A 23,654-nucleotide genomic window follows, 5' to 3' on the forward strand; every position below is an offset into this window, starting at 1 on the left:
ACTGCCTAGGAAAGAGAAGACCGGGATGAAGCGAGACCAGTTTTTAAAGACCCGGTAAAGGCCTTTGAGATTATGCCTTGTGTTGGCACTCTTTACCAACATATCTGCCTCTGCCACCAGACTGGAGGTTCCTAAGGGCGAGGACTTTGCTTCTAAAGGGAAGGGGGCTGATTTATTGAGCACTTCCCTGTGCTCAGCATCATGCTGAGGACTTTATATTTAACAACAGTCCTGAAGGGTGGAAACAGACTGAGAGAGTATAAGTAACAGGGATGGGAAGCGGACTTCATTTCCAGATGAATCTCATTCAGAGTAAAAAGAGTTTAACACACTATTCGAGGAGGCTTGGAGTGGGCTCTGGGTGTATGAATCTGTGCTAAGTTACCAGGTGGTTCGGAGGCAGCCAAGCCAGTGTTTGGGAACCACTGATCTGTACTCTGGCTTTACCCACAGTAATCTCAGAGATGCCAGCCATTGAGGACCTCACAGCCTGGTGAGAGAGAGAGAGAGACAAATGGGCCCATTGCATTTAACACATGCAATAATGGAAGCTTGGCTTCAGCCAAGAGCTAGGACAGTGAAAGGAGCGTCTCCATAGGGCCTAGCACAGTGTCCAGGTCCACAGTATCTGTGGTTCTGAATAAAGGTTTCTGGCGCCTCATTTAGTGAATGTCTGGCTTATCTTCACACTAACGTCAGGTCTCAAGAAGTTTTTACTAGCCAGTAAGTTTAAACGCTTACTGTATGCTGAACCTTATCTCATGTCCTGCCTAGAGTGGGATTATATGAAGAAGCAAAGAAATGGCCCTGTCTTCTAGGAGTTGAAAGTTGGATATTAGGAGAAAAAGCTTTATCTTTGTGAACCAGCATGAGAATCGGGAATAAAAGTGGGTCAGCTTGGGAGACAGGCTTCCAGGAAACTGCCCGAAGGAAGAGGAAAGGCAAAGGGAAGGCTACTTCTGCTCAGAGGCATAAGTAGCAGTAGTAACACTGTATTTTACATCTTTGCTTCTTTGACAAATGCCGACTGTGCCAGGCACTGGCCTAGGTGAGGGAACAAAACAGACATGGTTCCTGCCCTCAGGAACCTGTATCGTATGGTGGAGGAGGCTGACTCCAACTAAGGAGTTATGATAATTGCTGTAAAGGAGGACAAGGTGCTCTGAAATTGTTAACAGTTGTGTTTGACCCAAAGAGGTTAGGCCAGGCTACCTTGAAGAAGTGAGTTTGGGCTAAAGTCTGCAGGGTGAGTCAAGTAAGGAGGGGAGGGAGGAGTTAGGCGAAGGGCCCAGCAACAGGGAGAACACAGTGAGGTAAGAGTGAGAGACTGGTGTGGGCTGAGGCTGGGGAGGGGCAGGCAGGGCCTTGAGTGTGCAAGGCTATGGGGCAAGGCCTGGAGGCGGGGCCAGGCCATAGACATGATATGCTGTGCTTCATTGGAGGGAATTATGTGATCCCAGCTATAATGGAGGAATAAGCGACAGGTGGGTGTAGGAATGGAGGTCCAGGGATATTCTTAATTGAAGACAGGGTGTCTGAGGTAAGCTTCGAAGGAAAACAGGAGTTTGGCTGTGTGAGTGTGTGGTGGTGGTGGTGGTGGTCTTGAGAGATAGGATGTTTCAGGCAAAAGGCACAGCATACACAAAGAAGTGGAGCCTTGGAAAGGCGTAGGTCACTTGAGATACAACAAGAAGTTGTTTTGGGGCAGAATAAAGTATGCAGGGATCTCCCCGTTGGTTCTTCCTTGGGACCCTAGGACTGCTCTCCCTCCCTGGAGGTGTGATTTTTGTGTGTGTCCCTGCTCATCTTCCCCAACAGGACAGGGCTTGGCCAAGATACGGGACAACAGCTTTTATATCCAGCTCCTACTGGCCTCAAGAGTGGATGAGGTCACCAGCGAGGCCTGGGGAGAGAAGGGCAAAAGAGTCGGGTGGAAGGCTCAGATACTGCCATGGCAAGGCGCTCATCAGCAATAACTACAACCCCCTGGGGCTCGTTACATGCCAGGCATTGCGCTTAGCTTCATGCAGTACCTCCCGGTGAGGTATCCTCGCCCCATTCCACAGGTGATGAAACGGAGGCCCAGAAAGGTGGCCGGTTGCTCGCCCCAAGTCGTAGCGCAGGGGGATCCCTTGGGGAACGGGACCTGCTGGGCAGAGTGTGACCCTGCTCCCTGTCGCCTGCAGCGTGGCACCATGGACAAGATCCTGGAGGCGGTGGTGACGTCCTCGTACCCGGCGAGCGTGAAGCAGGGGCTGGTGCGGCGCGTGCTGGAGGCGGCGCGGCAGCCGCTGGAGCGCGAGCAGTGCCTGGCGCTGCTGGCGCTGGGCGCGCGCCTCTACGTGGGCGGCGCGGACGAGCTGCCCCGCCGCGTGGGCTGCCAGCTGCTGCACGTGGCCGGCCGCCACCACCCCGACGTCTTCGCCGAGTTCTTCAGCGCGCGCCGCGTGCTGCGCCTGCTGCAGGGCGGCGCCGGCCCCCCGGGCGCCCGCGCGCTCGCCTGCGTGCAGCTGGGCCTGCAGCTGTTGCCCGAGGGGCCGGCGGCCGACGAGGTGTTCGCGCTGCTGCGGCGGGAGGTGCTGCGCACCGTGTGCGAGCGCCCGGGGCCGGCGGCCTGCGCGCAGGTGGCGCGGCTGCTGGCGCGGCACCCGCGCTGCGTCCCCGACGGGCCTCACCGCCTGCTCTTCTGCCAGCAGCTGGTGCGCTGCCTCGGCCGCTTCCGCTGCCCCGCGGAGGGCGAGGAGGGCGCCGTGGAGTTCCTGGAGCAGGCCCAGCAGGTGAGCGGGCTCCTGGCGCAGTTGTGGCGCGCCCAGCCCGCCGCCATCCTACCCTGCCTGAAGGAGCTGTTCGCCGTCATCTCCTGCACAGGTGCGTGGGGGCTGGTGCGTGGCGTGGCAGGTGCGCGTCAGGGGCTACTTCCCAGGTGGGGAGACGCAGCGTGCCTGCCCTTAGTAGCAGGGCTGCCCTGAGCTCCTGCTCTGGGCCTCCCCTGGGGTGGGTGCTGGGCCCAGATTAAGCTGGGCAGGAGGAGGACCGGTGAGTGAGACAACAGAAGGGGGCGCGGGGACGTCATCATGCCCGTTGGGTCAGGTGGGTTTCGTAGAAGTGATGACTTTTTTTTTTTTTTAAAGATTTTATTTATTTATTCATGAGAGGGAGAGAGGCAGAGGGAGAAGCAGGCTCCACGCAGGGAGCCCGACGTGGGACACGATCCCGGGTCCCCAGGATCACACCCTGGGCCAAAGGCGGCGCTAAACCGCTGAGCCACCCGGGCTGCCCGAAATTACGACTTTTTTTTCAAGTTTTGAGAGGTAGCTGGTCAGCAGCAGGGGCAAGGTGTTCAGGGCAGGCCGAGGCCAGGCTGAGGACGTGCGGTAGAGCCTGTATATCTCAACTCTGAAATGTAAACTCTTGGTCCTCCATTGTCAGCTGTGGCACTTGAACTACACTTTAAATGGGTGAAATAAGATCTGTGCCTCTCCTGATTATAGGGCTATTCAGTTGAAAGGAAGAGAATTCACCTGGCAGGAGAAAGAACCAAGCCCAGAAATATAAGCACTTATCCAATTGGAGAACAGATTTTGATAACTAAGTGGTCTTTTTCACCTTTAGGCCTTTGTATGGTTCCACCTGGAATGTCTTCTCTCCCCTCAAGTCACACAGCCTTTCTCTCTGTTCTTGCCCGTCCAGTGTTATCCTTTCTTATAGACCTTGCCTATAGGATAGGCACAGTTTGGGTGGGGGGTGTCAGGGGTTTTTGTCTGTGCCCAGTACAGGGCTGGGCCCCAAACCATGCCAGTGAAGGTTTGTTGAGCAAATAAACTAAGGTGGGATCGGAGGCTGTGCTGTTGTAGGAAGTGGTCCTGATGTGTTCTTTAAGAAGCCTAGTCTTCCTTGGCAGCATGAGCCCACGAGGTATTGGGGAGGTGAGGGGCCTACCTGCCTTGCTTAGCTCATCCCAGCCCCCTCACCATTCCAGAGGAAGAGCCACCGTCCAGTGCCCTGGCCAGCGTGGTCCAGCACCTACCATTGGAGCTTATGGATGGTGTCGTCCGGAACCTCAGCAATGATGACAGTGTGACAGACTCTCAGATGCTGACTGCGATTAGCAGGTGGGCTGAGGGCTGGGTGGTGATTAGATCTCTTTCCCTCCTTCCACTGGGTAGGGTTGCTGGGCTAGATTTAGTGTGGGAAGGTCCAGGAACTCTGCTTTTTTCATTCATCCATCCTTTCTTGAGCCTTGCTTTGTGCCTGGCCCAGGGCTGGATGTGGGAGATGCAGAGAACCTTTCCCTGGTGATGCTCTCGGGTTGGGTGCCAACTATGTGATCCCGGACAAGTCAATAAACTCTCTGAGCCTTCGTTTCTCCCTCAGTAATAGTAAAGATGGTATAAGAAGTTGTCACATTTCTACGGGGTTATACTAGAAGCCGAAGATCCGTTACAAAGTACTTTTTGAGTTTGACAGGTTTGATACATGGAATTTGGGTGCTTTAGTTCACAGCTTTTGCACATTCTCCACTTTGTTTGAGGTGTCACCACACCTGCCTATCCAGTGATCCCAGAATATGCTGCCTACCTTCCTGCCTATAGGCCTTTGGCTCTGTAGATCCCATTCATCTGGCAGGCCTCCCTCACCATGCTTTCCATACCCGTATGCAGATCTCCCATCTCCATTAGGCTTCTTAGATTTCTTGTCTTTAGTGGGTAAGAGTATGGGCTCTAGAGGTAAGCTGCTTGGGTGCAAATCCTGGCTCTTCTACCTCTTGCCTGTGTGACTTCGGGCAAGTTACTCCATGACTGTAGGTCTCTGCTTTCTCATTTATAAAATAGTGTAATTGAATCCATCTTACCAGGTTGTTGCAAGGATCAGATAAAACAAGATGATACACATAAAGTGTTTAGAGCACTGATGGTAGCTATTGTCATTGTAATTACTATTACTTTGCTTTCTCATTCTGTTTATTATTTTTATTTTTTTATCGTTCTGTTTATAGCATAGTCTTATGAGTCTATTTATTTATTTTATTTTTTTTAGTCTTATGAGTCTAAAGGTAATGATATAGTGACACTTTCCTGAGCACCTGCTATATGGCAGTTTCATGCCCTGTGCACAGAAGCATTATCTTGGGGGTCAGGTGTGTTCATAAATGTAAGACAGATGGAGTAGTGCTTGGTGCAGAGTGAATACTATGAGAGTTAGCTATTGTCACATTTTTTAATTCATGCAACTCTGTAAGGTTGCATGTAGGTAAGCTATCGTCCCCATTTTACAGAGGAGAGAGCTGAGGCTAGAGAAAGTGACTTGTTCTAGGTCACAAGCAAGGGTTTGCAGGAGCCAAAGCTTCCAGTGTGGCAGGGGGTCAGAATGGGGGGTAGGAAGTGCTCCTCCTGCTGCTGAGCCTCATGGTCCAGGCAGAGACCATCGGAAGCCCCATTCTGCGACTGTAGCCTAGTGTGTGGGGTGAGGTTTGGAGTGTTGAGAGGGTCGTTCCCCTCCTGCTGGGCTGGGAGCCCCAGGTTCTACCAGATGCCTGTACTGGGCTCATTTGCAGTTCTCAGAGGTGACTTGTCCATCCCATGGACCCAGGGCTGCTCTGTGCACATGTGGGTCAGTGTAGGGTCGCAGGACATTATAGCTTGTCTCTGGGCTGCCCCACCCAGGCATTTGGGCCTCCCTGGTTCTTGTGTCATTGTCACTCCCCTCTACAGGATGATCGACTGGGTGTCATGGCCCTTGGGGAAAAACATTGACAAGTGGATCATTGCATTGTTGAAGGGCCTGGCAGCTGTTAAGAAGTTCAGCATCTTGATTGAGGTTTCACTTGCCAAAATTGAAAAGGTTGGTGGGCCCCTGTCCAAGTTCTGGGTTATGGCTTTTACCACTTATCTCTTGCAAGAGACTGTGTGGGTCTGGGAGGCAGAGCACTGGGGCTCCAACCCAAGCTCACTGTGACCTGGAACAATTCATTGTACCTCCCTGGGCTTCAGATTTGCCCCATTTATTTCTCTATTCATTCAAGAATGTTTGTCACTTTTGGTCTATCCATCCTTCTCTCCCATTGGATATCTGTCTTACTATCCATCTGTCCATCAACCTAGATCTGTGAGCATGTCTATGTTCTTGGTCCTGCATGTGTCTGCTGCTCCAACTCTGGTATCTCTGACCACCTCTCAGGTCTGTGACTGTACTTGTCCTCTGGGGCCTAGGCGTGGGGGACTCTTGATCAAGGACTCTCTTCCAGGTTTTCTCCAAGCTTCTATACCCCATTGTCCGGGGAGCTGCCTTGTCTGTCCTCAAGTACATGCTCCTGACCTTCCAGCACTCCCATGAGGCCTTCCACCTGGTAAGAACCCTATGTGCTACCCTGAGGATGGGCAGTTCTCCATCCTCCACTGGTTTGGCTGGAGTCCAGACATGCTGTCTCTATTGGGGCTGGGGTTTTGAAGCTTAAGACCTTGAAGTTCTGGACATTAGGACTGGAGGAGACTTAAAACTCCATTTTATGGATAGGGGACTAAGGTCAGAGAATTTGACTTCCCCATAGGCCCACAGTAGAGTGACAGCCCTAGAATGATGACAGCTAATGTTGCTTAGGTGCTTGATGTATGCCAGGCACAGTACTAAAGACAGTACATGTATTAACTCTCAGGAGAGCCCTCAGAGGGAGCATTCTATCATTTTTTCCACTTTTCAGCTGAGGAAATTATAGGGAGGTTAAGTCACTTGTCCCAGATACACAGCTAGTGAGCAATATAGGGAAGATTCTAACTAAGGTGATCTGACTTCTGCCCCAGTGTCCTTCCAATATACCCTGTGGCCAACCAGCACCCAGGTGGCCTGGCCTCCCGCTCATGGCCCTTTCTGTTATCCTTGGGGCCATCCCTTGGGAAGGACACCTGTAGTCCTTGGTTGGTGTGGGGGAGGCAGGGCTACTCTCCTGTCTTCCTTTCCCCAGACCTGGAGATGGGGCCCTAGATTCTGATGGCTCCTGGTCAGGGCAGAAATTTCATGCTTTCCAATTTGCTATAGTGGGAAAGGCACAGAACCAGGGATTGGGGGACTTGGGGTTGAGTCTTGTCTCCATCATTTGCTAGATGTGGTGACCTTGGACGGGTGCTTATGTCTCAGGGCTTGGAACAGGGTAAGCCCTGAGGATGGTGGGAGAGGGTTAGATGAGGTGATATTTGTCAAGAGCCTGCTGCATACTAGGGACTGGATAGATAACTTGTTTCTTCCCATCCTTCTCCTGGGCGCCCTCCCTCCAGTTCCTGTGGGCTGACTCTGTCCATCCCTGGGACCGTATGATAGAATACCCCCATGGGTTTGAAAGTTAGTACTGCATAGCACAGAGGAAAAAAATGGCCTTTGGTTGAGATATCAGCTTTTTCTGTAATATGTGGGGGAAGTTCTTGGTGAATTACATAATATCTCCAACTTCAATTTCTTCATCTATAAGATGGAAATAGTAATTGCTAAATACAATCATTGTGAGGGTGAAGTGTTTGACACATAAATGTTTGGTGAAAGAATGATGGTAGAAGGAAGAGTAGCCCTTGTCACTAAGGCCTCAGGCTCTCCTGGCAAGCCAGTTAGCTAAGGCCTATCAGCTGGGGCTTGGGCCCTGGCCACCCCTCAACTGTGAGGAGAGAATTGTTTATTCGGTTTAACAGATGAAGAGACTGAGGCAGAATATCCAAGGTCATCTATCTTGTAAAAAGTTATTGCCTACATAGCACAGAGCTCTGTGTAGGAAAGGGGGACAGTGGCCAGACCTCCTTGCCTTAAGGAGCTCTGAGTGTTTTCAGCCCTGACCACCAACCCCTGCCTCTGGTGGTAAATGGTACCAAGTCTAATCCTGCTCTGCTCTCACAGCTCCTCCCTCACATCCCCCCAATGGTGGCCTCTCTGGTCAAGGAGGACTCCAACTCTGGGACCAGCTGCCTGGAGCAACTGGCAGAACTGGTCCACTGCATGGTCTTCCGGTTCCCAGGCTTCCCGGATCTGTATGAGCCTGTCATGGAGGCCATTAAGGTGAGTGACAATCTCCCATTGATTCCTTGCCTTGCTCCAAAAAGGGTGCCCATTTGGGCCTTGCTCAAGGCCGTAATACGGATTAGTGGCAGTCCCCCATCATTTGGTCTCTGCCTGTCTCCCATCACCTCCCCTGACCCATCCTGTGCTTCAGGCACACTGAGCTACCAGCCATTGCCCCAGATGGGTCACCACTCATGATTGTTCCAAGTCTTTGCCTGTGACATTCTGACTAAACCCTTCTCTTGTTCTGCCTGGATAGCTCCTATTCCCATTGAATCTTCTCCGTTAAGCCTCCACTCAAGTGTTAGCTCTCTCAGAAAGCCTCCCCTGGTAACTCTTGATACCTCCTCCCTGCCCCAGGCTGGGTCAGGGCTTGTCTGGGCTCCCACAATTCCCACATCCCTTTGTCATGTGTTGTCACTGTGTCTCCCACCAGCCAGAGGACTCCAGAGCAGGGATTATCTGTAAGTGTTCACATAGCTTTACTGATCCTCTCCTTGCTTTGTGCCAGACCCAGGCTGGGAACTGGGGATACAGGCACCAGCAGACCAAGTCTCTTCCGCTGAGGAGTTTGCAGCCTAGCGGGTGACAGGCTTGCACAGAAGTAACTCTGATGTAAGTGGCTTAGGAAATTCCTGTGAGGAGAAGGGAAGGATTATCTCCAGTCCGAGGAGGAGGCTACAAGGATGAAGGGGCTTCTGACCTGGGCTTGCTAGTTTGCTAGGACAATAGCATTTACAGGTGATGCCACATTTGACAGTGTGTTCCATATATTTTGTTTCTTAATGCTCACAAGACAAAAGAAATGAGAGGTAGTGTTGTTACCTGAATTTCATAGATGAAGGAAGTGAGACTGGAGAGGCTTGATGACTTGCGCAGTCATGGAGGTAGTGAGAGACGCAGGCACAGTGCTTGCTTGCTGAGCCCATTCCTATTGCCTGATAGGGAGGGCAGGTCTGAGCATGGGTGAAAGATGTCTGGGTAGGTGATGGCTCTTAAAGAACCTCTGCTCTGCCTTCCACTTCTGTAGTGCAGCAGATAGATAGCCTGAAAAGCAATCCACTACAGAACACCTAGATATGCTTGTTAAAATATAACAGACTTTTTTAAAGTACTTAGCTGAGCTTGCAAGAAATTAATGGGGAATTCCCAGGGGCCAAAAAGAAAGCAAGAAGTGGAATTCAGAATGGTGAAAGATGATGCCCTTTTTTATCTGTCGTGGGCAGGGAAGGAGGGAAGGTGTAACCATAGTCACTAAGCCACTTGAGCTTATAGGGACAGGAGGTGATGCTTAGGGCTTGCTCTCACTAAGGCATTAGCACTAAGAGGCCTATGTAAGCCAGGACCCAAAAAGGCTTTACTGTTAGTAAAAGAGTGATCTAGAAAAAAAAAAAATATACATGGTCTCAAATGTCAAGGAAGCTTTTCTGGCTTGATCTGTACTCTGGGAAAAATGAAATTGTTAATCATTGGCCTGCTCTTATGTGGGTTTAGGGGTTCAAGTTCTCATTGTCTTTGGGGTTATGAGGCCCCTAAGCTTGGGTACTCACATTAAAAGTAGTATGAACTTGTAACACAAACCCAAGAGTTACCCTATAGAAACAGAAAAAAGTGCTTTCAAGTCACAAAGATAAAATTCTGCTAAAGGTAAGTTTATAATCCAAAAATTACAAAACACACAAGGGAACAATCCATCTTGAGTGAGACTTAGTCGATACTTTAAATAAAACCTCCAGCATTTATTTGAGTCTTCTCAGTTTTTCCAGCTTAATATGATAATGAATTTTTCTTTAAAGATTTTGTTTATCATGAGAGACAGAGGGAGAAAGAGACAGAGACACCGGCAGAGGGAGAAGCAGGCTCTCCACAGTAGCCTGATGTGGGACTCGATCTCGGACCCTGGGATCATGCCCTGAGTCAAAGGCAGATGCTGAACCACTGAGCCACCCAAGCTCAGAATGAATTTTTTTTTTTTTTAGTGGAGCCAACCTACAAAAGAAGCAGCTACCTTGCTAGATCATGAGCTGCCTGTCACTGGACGTAGATGAGCAGAGGAGGCAGGGCTTTGACTTGTTAGAAGTGATTATTATTTCCTGCTAGCTTGTGAGCTTCTTTCTGGTGGGCAAGGACCATGTGAGGATTTCTGTGCCCAGCAAATAATCTGTGACTGTACTGTGAAGAATACTCTCATGGAGCCATGAACAAAGAGGAAGCCTGCACTGGGCACTGAGGGAGACCCATACTGAGTGAAACTCAGGCTTTTCCCACTAGGGGCTCCGGTCTGACCCAGAGGACAGTGAAGCTATAAATACCAGTACCACTAAGTGCAGCCAGCTAAGCTTTATAAGATAGATATAAATCACACATGTACCCCACTTGAGAAGATCCTGGAAAGTCTCCAAGAGAGGGGATGGGATATAGAAGTTAGGTCTTGAGGGATAGGGACTAGCAGGATGAGGCACCTCCAGATGCATCAGAGGGAAAGGTGTTGGGAGTGGGAGTTTGTCAGCTGCATGAAAGGGACATTGGAAAGATCTAGACGGGAGGACCTTACACTGGACTGACTGCTTAATCTAGCAGATCTGGGCTTCTCAAACCTTTTCTCCAAAGTCCTTGAGCCCAGGCAAGGGCTGCTTGCTGAAGCAGCCTGACACAAAAAGCTCCGTGTTTCTAAAATCTCATCTCAGAGATTCAAGTATGTATTTCATAATTATAAACATTGTTTTTAATGTAAACATTTTTCTTCCCTGAATATTAGGGCCTATAACCCCAGGAAGGTGTGCTACATTTGTTCTGTGGCTTTGAATACCCCTAGGTATGAGCCAGTTTGAGAGGCAAAGCAGCAAAGTATCCATAGGATTTTTTTTTTGTTTATCAAACTCTTTCACATGTTTTCTATGAGCACATCCTTCTTTGAGGCTCCTTTATAAATAAATTCTGCAAAGTTCTCTCAGGCAGTTTCTCTGGGAGCTGTGGTACTTGGTAAGGGACCCATTTTTTGTAACATTAGGAGCTTGAAACTTCATAATTTTGTTTCCTTTTTGTGAGAGTACCAAGTTACCTTCTTTGAGAAAGATGGCATTTTTTCTAGTGTGGATAATTTTGAATCGTGTGTGTGCATGAGATTCTGTCTTTCAGCTTTTTTGTACCTGTTTGTGCATGTTGTGCATGTTGGGGTGAGGATTGGATAGGGGATGATAGGAAGAGAAAAAGGGAGACTAAGATGTGTGTGTGTGTGTGTGTGTTTAAATTTAGAGATGGGGAGAGGGAGAGGGTGAGAGAATCTTAAATGGGGCTCAGTCTCATGACCCTGAGATCATGACCTCTTGAAATCAAGAGTCTGATACTTAACCAACCGTGCCCTCCAGGTGCCCCAAGTCTGTATCTTTTTATGTTGCCTTTGGTAGCTCCTATATTTTTTATCATCTGTGAGAGGTGACTGATCTGATAAATGTTCCTGGGAAATGAGTGAGTAGAAGTGTTAAACCACTGCTTGAGCTTGACCTTCTCTAGTGGCCAGACGATGCATGCTGGGGAGACCAGGGCTTTCAGTGCTAAGCTGGTTTGAAACTCTGGAGGCTTGGACAAATCTGGGGTCTGTGCTCAGGATTTTATAGGGCCTAGAGGAATGTCACTTAAATCTGTTCTGTAACTCTGTATTCTTAAATGTTTTTCTTTAAAATAGATTAGAACCCATGCTGGGTAATGTTATTTTAGGTGCATCTTTTTTTACTGTTAAAAAGGAGAATAAGTAAGAAAGCATGCTAATTCCTGAGCTCTTGACCAAGGACCCATAGTAGTACCCCAGGACCGCCTCCCTCTCCACATTATCCTGTCTATGGGATCATGCTAGGGGGTGGTGACTAATTAAAGCTGATGGCAAACCTAAAAGTAGAAGGGCAGTGGGAACATCATTGTGTGCAAGTGCTGTGAGAGTATGGAGTGCTAAACTGATATCAGGTAGAAGTAGCCTCATGTGACAGATGAGGAAATTGAGTCAGAGAGGCTCACTTGATCATTGCCAGGCAGTTAGTTAGGACCGGAGTCAGGACTAGGGCTGAGATCTTAACATTGTTGAATCTGGGCCTGTGTTGTCATTGCTTAGAGTCTGTCATACCTTGGGCTCCTCTAAGAATATACAGATTCTTCATTTGTTGTCTGGATGTCCCTGGAAAATTCTTTTCTTGGAGTCATAGTTTTTCCATTTATGAAGTGGGAATTTTATACCTTCCTGAGGCAGTTGTGACATGAAAGGTGATATAGAAAGCCCGCGTGTCAAAATGAAAACCTAGAATAAGTTTGGAAGCAGAAGGCTATTAACATGTATATCTAGAATATTTGTGGGACAGTGTGCTTGGGTGGGGGTGGGGTGGACTGTGGTCCAAGAAGGCTTCCCAGAGGAAGTGATCTTTTGAGAGCTGACCATAATCCCCACTGTCCTGCTGGCTTGTTTCCTCCTCAGGACCTCCATGTTCCCAATGAGGACCGCATCAAGCAGCTGCTGGGGCAGGATGCCTGGACCTCGCAGAAGAGTGAGCTGGCTGGTTTCTACCCTCGGCTCATGGCCAAGTCAGACACGGGCAAGATTGGTTTAATCAATTTGGGCAACACATGCTACGTGAACAGCGTCCTTCAGGCCTTATTCATGGCTTCTGAGTAGGTGCTGCTTTTGAATTTCCTGCCCCTCCTCTCCTTTGGGCTCCCGGTGTATGGGGAGGGGATGAGGGATTGGAGAGGGTAGATGGGGTGTTGGAGATGGCAGGTCGTGCTTTGCATTGATGGCATAATTCCCTGAGGTCTGTGGGTACATGAAGGTGAGAGGTCTGTGAGAGCTCCAGGCCATTGATAAGGTAGTAGGTCAAGGCTGGATGGGAATTTGAGATGGGACTTCAGGGGCTGGACTGTAGTGGGAAGGAGGTCTGCTCTGGGTTGCTCAACATCATTGATTTTTCCCCTGGGGTTCATAGGGATGAATTGTGTTTTCCACTCACCCTGGTATTAGACATTCCCTGTCCCCTTTACTAAAATAAAATATTTATTGTCAGTGGCTACCTATCCACCTTAAGGCTTGCTTAAAAATCAAACAAGATTTCAGTCACGGAAGTAGACATCTTTTTTCCCCTAATTTTTTTTTTGTGTGTGTATGTTAAAATGCACATAACATAAAATATATATTTTATTTAGCCATTCACTTGTCAGTGGACACTTAGGTTCCGTATCTTGGCCGTTGTAAATGCTGCAATGAATGTGGGGGTGCATATATCTTTTCAAGTTAGTGTTTTCCATTTTTTTTTAAAGGTTTTATTTATTTATTCATGGGATACACAGAGAGAGAGGCAGAGACATAGGCAGAGGGAGAAGCAGGTTCCATGCGGGAGCCTCATATGGGACTTGATCCTGGAATCCTGGGATCACGCCCTGAGCCAAAGGCAGATGCTGAACCACTGAGCCACCCAGGCGTCCCAGTGTTTCCATTTTCTTTGGATAAATACTGTGAAGTGGAAATGCTGGATCATAAGGTAGTTCTCTATTTTTAATTTTTTGAAGAATCTCCGTACTGTTTTCTAGAGTATACCAGTTTATAATCCTATCAGCAGTGTGTGTAAAGATTCCTTTTGTTCCCAGTCTTTGCCAACACTTGTTATTTCTGGTCTTTGATATAGCCATTCTAATTCTGATTTCCCTAATGATGGTGATGTTGACCAGCTTTTCATGTACCTGTTGGCCATCATCTTCTTTGAAAAATGGTCTGTTGAGATCCTCTGCCTATTTTTTAGTAGGATTGCTTTTTTCCTAATAGTTGTAGAAGTTCTTTATATATTTTGGATATTATTAACCCCTTATCAGAAATGTGATGTGCAAATATTTTCTCTCATTTTGAAGGATGCCTTTTCATTTTGCTGATGGTTTCCTTTGATTTGCAAGAGCTTTTCAGTTTGATGTACTCCCAACTGTTTATTTTGCTTTTGTCAGATCCAAAAACTCATTGCCAAGATGATGTTAAAGAGCTTACAGACTGTTTTCTTATTAGGAGTTATATGGTTTCAGGTATAATGTTCAAGTCTTAATCCACTTTGGGTTGATTTTTGTGTGTAGTGTAAGGAAGTGGTTCACTTTCATTCTCTTGCATTTGGCTATCCAGTTTTCCCAACACCATTTATTGAAGAGACTGTCCTTTTCCCATTATATATTCTTGGCTCCTTTATCGTATATTAATTGATTGTATAAGCATGGGTTCATTTTGGGGCACTCTCCTCTGTTGTATCAATCTATTTATCTTTTTATGCTGGCACCATATTGGTTTTGATTACTATAGTTTTGTAATGTTTGAAATTGGGAATCATGATGCCTCCAGCTTTGTTTTTATTTCTTTTTGTTTTTCTTTTTGAAAATTGGTTTGGCTATTTGAGGTCTTTTGTAGTTCCCTACAAATTTTAGGGTAGTTTCTTCTATTTCAGTGAAAAATATCATTGGAATTTAGATAAGGATTGAATTGAATTTTAGATTGCTTTGGGTACTATGGATATTTTAACAGTATTCTGGTTCATGAACACAGAATACCTTTCCATTTATTTGTGTCTTTAATTTCATCAATGATCCTCATTCTGACATGTTGGAAAACCAGGGTAGTAGCCTAACACTACGTCACAATGCCTAACTCATTCAGTTTGCCTCATCCCATCACATAGGTATTTATATCATCTCACTTCAGTATAGGAAGAAGGGTAAATATAGTACAAGATATTTTGAGAGAGATCATGTTGATGTTACTTTTATTAGAGTATGTTATAGTTTATTATTGTTAATATCTTACAGTGCTTTATTTATAAAACAAACTTAAATCATAGGTGTATATATAGGAAAAAACCAATATACATAGGATTTGGTACTATCTGGTTTCGGACATCCATTGGGAGTCTTTGAACGTATCTCTTGCAGGTAAGTGGGGACTGCTGGTCTTTTAACCTTCTTGGTTATTTATTTATTTATTTTTTTTAAGATTTTATTTATTCATGAGAGACACAGAAACACATGAGAGAGGCAGAAACCTAGGGAGAGGGAGAAGCAGGCTCCTGCGGGGACCCTGATGCAGGCCTTGATCCTGGGAACCCGGAATTCCACCCTGAGCTGAAAGTAGATGCTCAACCACTGAACCACCTAGCTGTCCTTTTTGTTTTTCTTGCCTAATTACTAGCTAAGATTTCTAGTACTATGTTGGAAAAAAAAGTGATGAGAGTAGACACCCTTATCTTGTTGTCTTAGAGGAAAAGCTTTCAGGTTTTCACTGCTGAGTAGGTCATTAGCTGTGGGCTTGTCATAGATAGCCTTTGTTATGTTGAGGTATGTTTCTTCTATATCTACTATTTTTGAGTTTTTTTTAAATATTTATTTTTTATTTTTTTATTTTTGAGAGTTTTTATTAAACATAAGTGGTTATTGAGTTTTATGCATCTATTGAGACGATCATATGATTTTTAAAAAAAGATTTTATTTATTCATTCATGAGAGACACAGAGAGAGGGGCAGAGACATAGGCAGAGGGAGAAGCAGACCCCCGCACAGGGAGCCTGATGCGGGACTCAATTCCAGTACTCGGGGATCACTCCCTGAGCCGGAGGCAGATGCTCAACCACTAAACCACCTAGGAGTCCTTGATCATACAATTTTTATCCTTCATTTTGCTATGGAGTATGTACTACATTTATTGTTTTGTGGATATTGAATCATCTTTGCATCCCTCCTGCAAATCCCACTTGATCTGTTGTATGAACCTTTCATGTATTTTTTTTTTTTTAAAGATTCTATTCATTTACTCATGAGACAGACACACACACACACACACACACACACACACACACACACACACACAGAGGCAGAGACAGGCAGAGGGAGAAGCAGGCTCCATGCAGGTAGCCTGACATGGGACTCGATCCCAGGTCTCCAGGATCAGGCCCTGGGCTGAAGGCGGCACTAAATGGCCGAGCCACCCGGGCTGCCCCCTTTCATTATTGTTGAATTTGGCTTGCTAGTATTTTGTTGAGGGTTTTTGTATCTGTGTTCATTAGGAATATTAGCCTGCAATTTTCTTATGTCATTGTCTGATTGTGGTATTAGGGTAATGCTGGCCTTACAAAATGAGTTTTAAAGTATTCTTTCTTCTGCTTTTTGGAAGAATTTGAAAAGACTTGGTATTCTTCTTTGAATGTTGGGGGGAATTCACTAGTGAAGTCATCTGGTCCTGGTCTTTTGTTTATTGGGAGATTTTTAATTACTGATTCAGTCTCTTTACTAGTAATCAGTGTGTTCAGATTTTCTACTTCTTTATGATTTAGTCTTGACCGTTTTTATCTTTCTAAGAATTTCTCCATTTCTTCCAGGTTGTCCAATTTGTTGGGAGTATAATTGTTCATAGTAATATCTTATGATCCTTTATGTTTGTGTGATATTAGTTGTAATGTCTCTTTCACTTCTGATTTTGTGTCTCTCATGTTTTCTTGATGAGTGTAGTTAAGGGTTTGTCTATTTTGTTTATCTTTCGAAAAGTTAGCTTTATTGATCTTTTGTATTTTTAGTCTCCGTTTCATTTATTTTTGTTCTGGTCTTTCTTATATTCTGTTTTTGGGCTTAGTTCTTTTCTAGTACCTTGTAATGTAAAAATCGTTCATTTAAGATCTTTCTTGTGTCTTTTTTTTTTTTTTTTAAGATTTTATTTATTTATTCATGAGAGAGAGAGAGAGAGAGAGAAAGAGAGACCAAGGCAGAGGGAGAAGCAGGCTCCATGCTGGGAGCCCAATGCAGGACTTGATCCCGGGACCCCAGGATCATGCCCTGAGGCAAAGGCAGGCATTTAACCGCTGAGCCACCCAGGCGTCCCCCTCGTGTCTTAATTTAAGCATTTGTCACTGATTTTCCCTTTTAGAATAGCTTTTCCTGCATCCTATAGTATTTAGTATGCTGTATTTACATTTTCCTTTGTCTCGGGGTATTTTTTCATTTTTCTTTTGATTTTCTTCTTTGACTCTTTGGTGTTTAGTAGTATGTTATTTAGTCACCACATATTTGTGAATTTTCTTTTTTTTCCCTTGTAAGTCATTGCTAGTTTCATACTATTGTGGTCAGAAAAGATGCTTGATATGATTTCCGTCTTTTTGAGTTTATTAAAACTTGTGGCCTGTTACGTGATCTGTTCTAGAGAATGTACCATGCGAGCTTGAGCAGAATGTGTATTCTGTTGCTTTTGGCTAGAATATTCTGTAAATGACTGTTCTATTCATCTGTTCTAATATGTTGTTGGGTAGAGTATTCTTGGTCGGAAGTTTTTTTGTTTCAGCCATGCCAGTCCTTTCTAGTCTGCAAACTTTTTGCAGAAAATATACTGATACTCTCCTGAAGGTTCCCTCATATGTAACAAGTTGTTTTCTTCCAGATGCTCTTAAGGTTCTCATTTTGTCCTTTTGACAGTTATAGAGTGTTAAGTCTCTCATCTTATTTGGAACATTCTTCATTCCCCGATCTGGATGTCTGTTGCCTTCCCCAGATTAAGGACGTTTTCAGCTATTATTTCATCAACCAATTTTATATCTTTCTCTCTCTTTTCCTTCTGTGTCACTTATTTTTTAAACGATTTTATTTATTTATTCATGAGAGACAGAGAGTCAGAGACATAGGCAGAGGGAGAAGCAGACCCCCAACAGGGAGCCTGATGTGGGACCCAGTCCTGGAACCCTGGGATCACGTGCTAAAGCCAGAGACAGATGCTCAACTGCTGAGCCACCTAGGTGTCCCTGGGTCACTTATATTATAAATATTGGTCTGCTTAGTTTTGTCCCAGAAGTCCTTTAGGCTATCTTCACTCCTGTTCATTCTTTTTTAACTACTCTGATTGGATGAATTGTACTGCCTTGTCTTCAAGTTTGCTAGTGATTTCTGCTTGGTCTAATCTGATTTTGAATCCTTCTGTTGTATTTTTCAGTACATTTATTGTGTTCTTCAATTTTGTGATTTCTGCTTGGTACTTTCTTATATTTTCTTTCTCTTGGTTCAGCTTGGCTCGTGCACTATTCTCCTTGTTTTGGTGAGCATCTTTATGACTGTTGTTTTGAACTTTCTATCTGGTAAATCACTTGTCTCCATTTTGTTAAAATCTTTTTCTTACGTTTTATCTTGTTCTTTCATTTGGAATATACTTTTCTGTTTCTTCTTTGTCCTTGACTCTGTGTTGATTTGCATGTATTAGATAAAATGACTTCTCCCAGTCTTGAAGAAGCAAGCGGTCGTGTGTAGATGAACCTTTTGTTCATCATTGCCCTTGCTTTTGGCTGTCTCTCAAACCATTGTGATTGCCCAAGCAGCCTACTTTCCTCTTAGTGGCTCTCAGTAGTTCAGACTGCACCCAGGACCTGTCAGTGTCCTCAAGGGGAGGATTTCAGGCAGCAGCTAGATGCTGGATTTTTTGAAAGCCAGAATGTCAGAGCAGTTTTTAAAGTATGCAAATATACCTCTTTCAGGGGAAGACTAGGAGATGGACATTTGCATCTGTGAAGATAACCTAATAGTCCTCTTAGAAAGACTCTGCATTTCTGTCTACTGCCACTCTGCAGTTCCCTGGTACGGTAGCCCAACTGTTTTCTATTTGTTACGGTCCTATATCATCTGCAAGTGTAAACTTCACCAGAGCTGGACATTCAAGGGTTGTTCCCTGGGTGTCAGCTGCAAAAACCAGGATTGCAAATAGGTGCATAAGCTCCTTTCTGGGAGACACTGGCAGCCTAGAGTGAGGTAGAGGGAGAATGCAAAGATGACACCTGTTAGCTTCTGCAGTCTTTGAAAAGTATTTCAGTTGGTCCTAGATGTATGTTAAATTAGAAGCCCATGCCTCAAGCTGAGCTTTTAAGATAGACAAATGGACCTTTTTCACAGACTGGGTGATTCACTCAGCTGCCTCTGTGCTGGCTCGTAGGGTATTAGCCATAGTGGGTCCATGCAAGCTGTTTAAGTACTGTTTCTCAGTTTGCTATAGCATTGTTGGTCTTGGGGACATTAAACCTCTTGACTTTCAAAGGTAGATGCTTTGGGGCTCATCCTTCAGGTGTGGGTCTTAAAAATTAGGGTAACAGATGTGGGAATCAGCTTTTACTTAGGGAAAAGCTGGGAGTTGTGATTTCCCTCTTGATTGTGGGTCACCATACTGGGGCTGGGGTTTCTGTTGAAATTGTCTCTTCACTTCTACCAATTTCAGTGTGTTTGTTCTCATTTGCCTGATGTGTAGGAGTTCAACTAGTTTTTAGATTTCTTTCAAAGGGAATTGTTCCATATGTAGCTGTATGGTTTTTTGTTTTTTTTTTTTGTTTTTTTTTGTAGCTGTATGTTTAGTATGTCTGTGAGAGGAGTCGAGTTCAGGATCCTTTTATCTTGAAGTGAAACCCTGAATGGTCTCTTTATGTACAAATTTTTAAATTTTCATGAGGTCCAGTTTGTGTAATTTTGTTGTTTGTGCTTTGGTGTCTTATGTTAGATCATTGCCAAATCCAAGGTAAAGCTTTTGTGCCATGTTTTCTTCCAAGAGTTTTGTTGTTTTGGATTGTAAATTGAGGTCCTTAATCCATTCTAAGTTAATTTTTGTACATGGTGTTAGGTGAGGGTCTGACTTCATTCTTCTGCTTATGGATATTTCGTTTGCCTGGCGCCATTTCTTGAAAAGCCTATCCTTTCACCTATTGAATGATCTTGGCACCTTGTCAAAAATTGTTATCTTGTGTACGTGAAGGTTTATTTCCAGGCTTTGTATTCTATTGCATTGGTCTCCATGTCTGTCTTTATTGTTTCATTGTTTCAATTACTGTAGCTTTGTGTAGTAGGTTTTACCATCAAGAATTGGGGGTCCTCCAGTTTTGTTCATCTTTTTTCAAGATTTTCGTTGTTTGTGAGCCTTTGGGATTCCATATGAATTTTAGTATGTTTTTCTGCAAAAAAATGTCTTTGGATTTTCCTAGGGATTACATTGAATCTGTAGATCACTTTGGGAAATAATGACATTTTGGCAATATTAACTCTTCTAATCCATGAACGTGGAATGTGTTTCCATTTACTTGTGTGTCTCTAATTCTCTCAGTGTTTTATAGTTTTCATTGTGCAGTTTTTACCTCCTTGGCTAATTCCTAATTATTTTCCTCTTTTTGGTGCTATGTAGTTGGATTTGTTTTTGTAATTTTCTTTTTGGATCATTCATTGTTGGGGTATAAAAATGCAAATGGTTCTTGTGTGTTGACTTTGTATCTTGCTACTTTGCTGAATTATTAGTTCCAACAGCTTTTTCTGTAGTCTTTAGGATTTTCTACATTATATTCTCTATGAACAGATAATTTTACTTCTGTTTATTTTTTGCCTGGTTGCTCTGGCTAGACCTTCTAGTCCTGTTTTGATCAGAAGGGATGAAATTAGGCATAGGCAGAGGGAGAAGCAAGCTCCCTGTGGGGAGGCCTGATGTAGCACTTCATCCCAGGATCCTGGGATCATGACCTGAGCCACCCAGGAGTCCCAGGAAAAGCTTTTAGACACTCACTACTGAATGTTATGTTTGCTATGGGTAAATTTTTAATATATGGTTTTTATTATGTAGAGGTAATTTCCATAATTTCTATTGTGTAGAATGTTTTTATCATAAAAGTGTGTTGAATTTTGTCAAATGCTTTCCTGTATCAGTTAAAGTGAGCATGTGGTTCTTTATTTTGGTGATGTGTGTATATATATATTACATTGATTAATTGTTTTGTATGTTGAACCATCCTTGTTTCCCAGGATTAAATGCTACTTGGTCATGGTATATACTGCTTTTATTATTATTTTTATTTGGTTTAAAAATTTTTTTTAAAAATTTATGATAGTCACAGGGAGAGAGAGAGAGAGAGAGAGGCAGAGACATAGGCAGAGGGAGAAGCAGGCTCCATGCACCGGGAGCCCGACATGGGATTCGATCCCGGGTCTCCAGGATCGCACCCTGGGCCAAAGGCAGGCGCTAAACCGCTGCACCACCCAGGGATCCCTATTTGTTTTTTTTTTTGTTTTTTTTTTGTTTTTAAATTTTTATCTATTTATGATAGTCACAGAGAGAGAGAGAGAGGCAGAGACACAGGCAGAGGGAGAAGCAGGCTCCATGCACCGGGAGCCCGATGTGGGATTCGATCCCGGGTCTCCAGGATTGCGCCCTGGGCCAAAGGCAGGCGCCAAACCGCTGCGCCACCCAGGGATCCCCTCTATTTGGTTTTTTAATAGTACATTTCACCTTAAAAATATTCTATCTCCTTACTAGTTTTAGGTCTATTCAGACTACTCTTCATACTGTTCTCTTATTATCCTTTTTATTTCTCTTGAGTTGATACTGATGGCCCCATATTAATTTCTGATTTTAGTAATTTGAGTCTTTTTTCCCTTAGTTTATCTATCTAAATTTTTGTTAATTTTGTTGCTTTTTTTTGAAGAACCAACTTTTATTATTTTTAATCCCTATTTTTCTGTTTTCTGTTTTAATTTTTTCTGCTCTAATCCTTTATTTCTTCCTTCTAGCTTTAGGTTTAGTTTGTTCTTTTTCTAGTTCTTTAAGTTGTGAATATAGGTTGTTGATTAGAGATCTTTCTTGTTTTTTTAATATGAGCATGTGTGGCTTATCCTTGTTTTTGCTGTATCCCATAAACTTTGGTGTGTTGTGTTGTTTTTATTTGTATCTAAGTAGTTTCTAATTTTCCTTGTGATTTTTTTCTTTGATCTTTGGTTGTTAAAAAGTGTGTTGTTTAGGGGCACCTGGGTGGCATAGTTGGTTAAGTGTCCAACTCTTGAATTCAGCTCAGATCATGATTTCAGGGTTGTGAGATCAAGCCCTACGTCGGGCTCCTGCTGGGCATGGAGCCTGCTTCAGATTTTCCCCCTTCTGCCTCTCTGTCTATCTCTCTCTCTCTCTCTTTCTCTCCACCTGTTTAAAAAAATAAAAAAAAGATGTGTTGTTTAATTTTCACAATTTTGTGAATTTTCTAGTTTTCTTTATGTTACTGAATTCTGTTTATCCAGGTGTGGTCAGAGAGGATACTTTGATATTTATCTTTTAAATCTGAGGGTTAATTGGTGGCCTAATTTAGTCTTTTTAGGAAATGTCTCACATGCACTTGAGAAAAATGTGTATTCTGCTTTTGGGTGGAGTGTTCTGTATGTTTCTGTTAGATCTAGGTGGTTGTGTTAAGTCCTCTATTTCTGGTCTGTGTTTGCAGGTGAGGTCTTGAGGTTTCCAATTGTTAGAAATGTCAATTTCTCCCTTTAAATTCTCTGTTTTTGTATCATATATTTTGATGGTCTGTCATTTGTAAATTATTATAATTGTTACTTTTTGCTGTATTGAGCTTCTTAATATATAATGCCTTTTCTGTCTCTTGTAAGCTTTCTTGATTTAAAGTCTGTTTTGTCTGATACTAGTACAGCCACCTCTACCCCGTTCTGGTTTTTATCTGCATGGAATATCCTTTTTCATCCTTTCACTTTCCATTTGTTTTTGTTTTTGGATTGCAAGTAAGCCCCTCGCAGACAGCATAGGGTCAGATTGTGTATTTTTATCCATCTTGCCAATCTTTGTTTTTTGATTGGAGAGTTTAATCTATTTGCTTTTACAGTAATTATTGAATAGGAGGGACTTCTGTCACTGTGCTGTTTGGCTTTTACATACCCTATAACTTTTTGCCTCTAATATCCTGCATTCCTTTATCTTCTGTGTCCGGTTGATTTTTCATAGTGAAATGTTGAAATTATTAATTTCTTTGTGTGTATATTGTGTAGTTGTTTTCTTTGTTGTTACTATGGAGATTACATTTAACATTCTAAATTTAGAACATTCTAATTTTAATTTATAGCACCTTAATTTCAATAACATTAAAAACTCTGTTCCTTTACAGCTCCATCACACCTGTTTTGGCTGTTGATGTTGCAAAATTACTTCTTCATACTCTGTATGCCCAAAAAACATAAATCAGTAATTCCTTTTTTTCTAAAAGATTTTATTTGTTAGAGAGTGAGTGAGCAAGTGAGTGAGAGCAAGTAGAAGAGAGCATGAGCTGGGGGGAGGGGCAGAGGAAGAGGGAGAAACAGGCGCCCCGCTGAGGAGGGAGCTAGAGGATCCCAGAACTCTGGGTACATGACCTGAGCTGAAGGCAGTTACTTAACTGATTGAGCCACTTAGGAGCCCCTAAATCAGTAATTTAAAAAAATGTATTAGTCACCTAAATAAGGTAGAAAAGAAGGTGAAGAGACAAACCAGAGTTAGAGTAATTCTTAGCTATTATGTTAATAATTTTTTTAAATAAATTTATTTTTTATTGGTGTTCAATTTGCCAACATATAGAATAACACCCAGTGCTCATCCCATCAAGTGCCCCCCTCAGTGTCCGTCACCCAGTCACCCCCACCCCCCGCCCACCCCTTCTTCTACCACCCGTAGTTCGTTTCCCAGAGTTAGGAGTCTCATATTCTGTCTCCCTTTCTGATATTTTCCCCTCATTTTTTCTCCTTTCCCCTTTACTCCCTTTCACTATTTTTTATATTCCCCAAATGAATGAGACCATAAAATGTTTGTCCTCCGA

The 23,654-nt window shown here is 44.1% G+C and overlaps 1 protein-coding gene across 1 annotated transcript in view; it reads left to right on the forward strand.

The window, feature by feature from the left end:
* USP35 (ubiquitin specific peptidase 35) overlaps window positions 1–23,654 on the forward strand; it is a 52,797-nt gene that overhangs the window by 3,932 nt on the left and 25,211 nt on the right. The window contains exons 2-7 of the mRNA XM_072726003.1: window positions 2,187–2,868; window positions 3,980–4,112; window positions 5,712–5,841; window positions 6,245–6,346; window positions 7,876–8,034; window positions 12,500–12,693. Of these exons, the coding sequence (XP_072582104.1) occupies window positions 2,196–2,868; window positions 3,980–4,112; window positions 5,712–5,841; window positions 6,245–6,346; window positions 7,876–8,034; window positions 12,500–12,693 (1,391 nt within the window). The 5' untranslated portion in view covers window positions 2,187–2,195. The remainder of the gene's footprint in view (window positions 1–2,186; window positions 2,869–3,979; window positions 4,113–5,711; window positions 5,842–6,244; window positions 6,347–7,875; window positions 8,035–12,499; window positions 12,694–23,654) is intronic.

Source organism: Vulpes vulpes, chromosome 11 (genome assembly GCF_048418805.1).
Source record: "Vulpes vulpes isolate BD-2025 chromosome 11, VulVul3, whole genome shotgun sequence".
NCBI classification, from domain to species: domain Eukaryota; kingdom Metazoa; phylum Chordata; class Mammalia; order Carnivora; family Canidae; genus Vulpes; species Vulpes vulpes.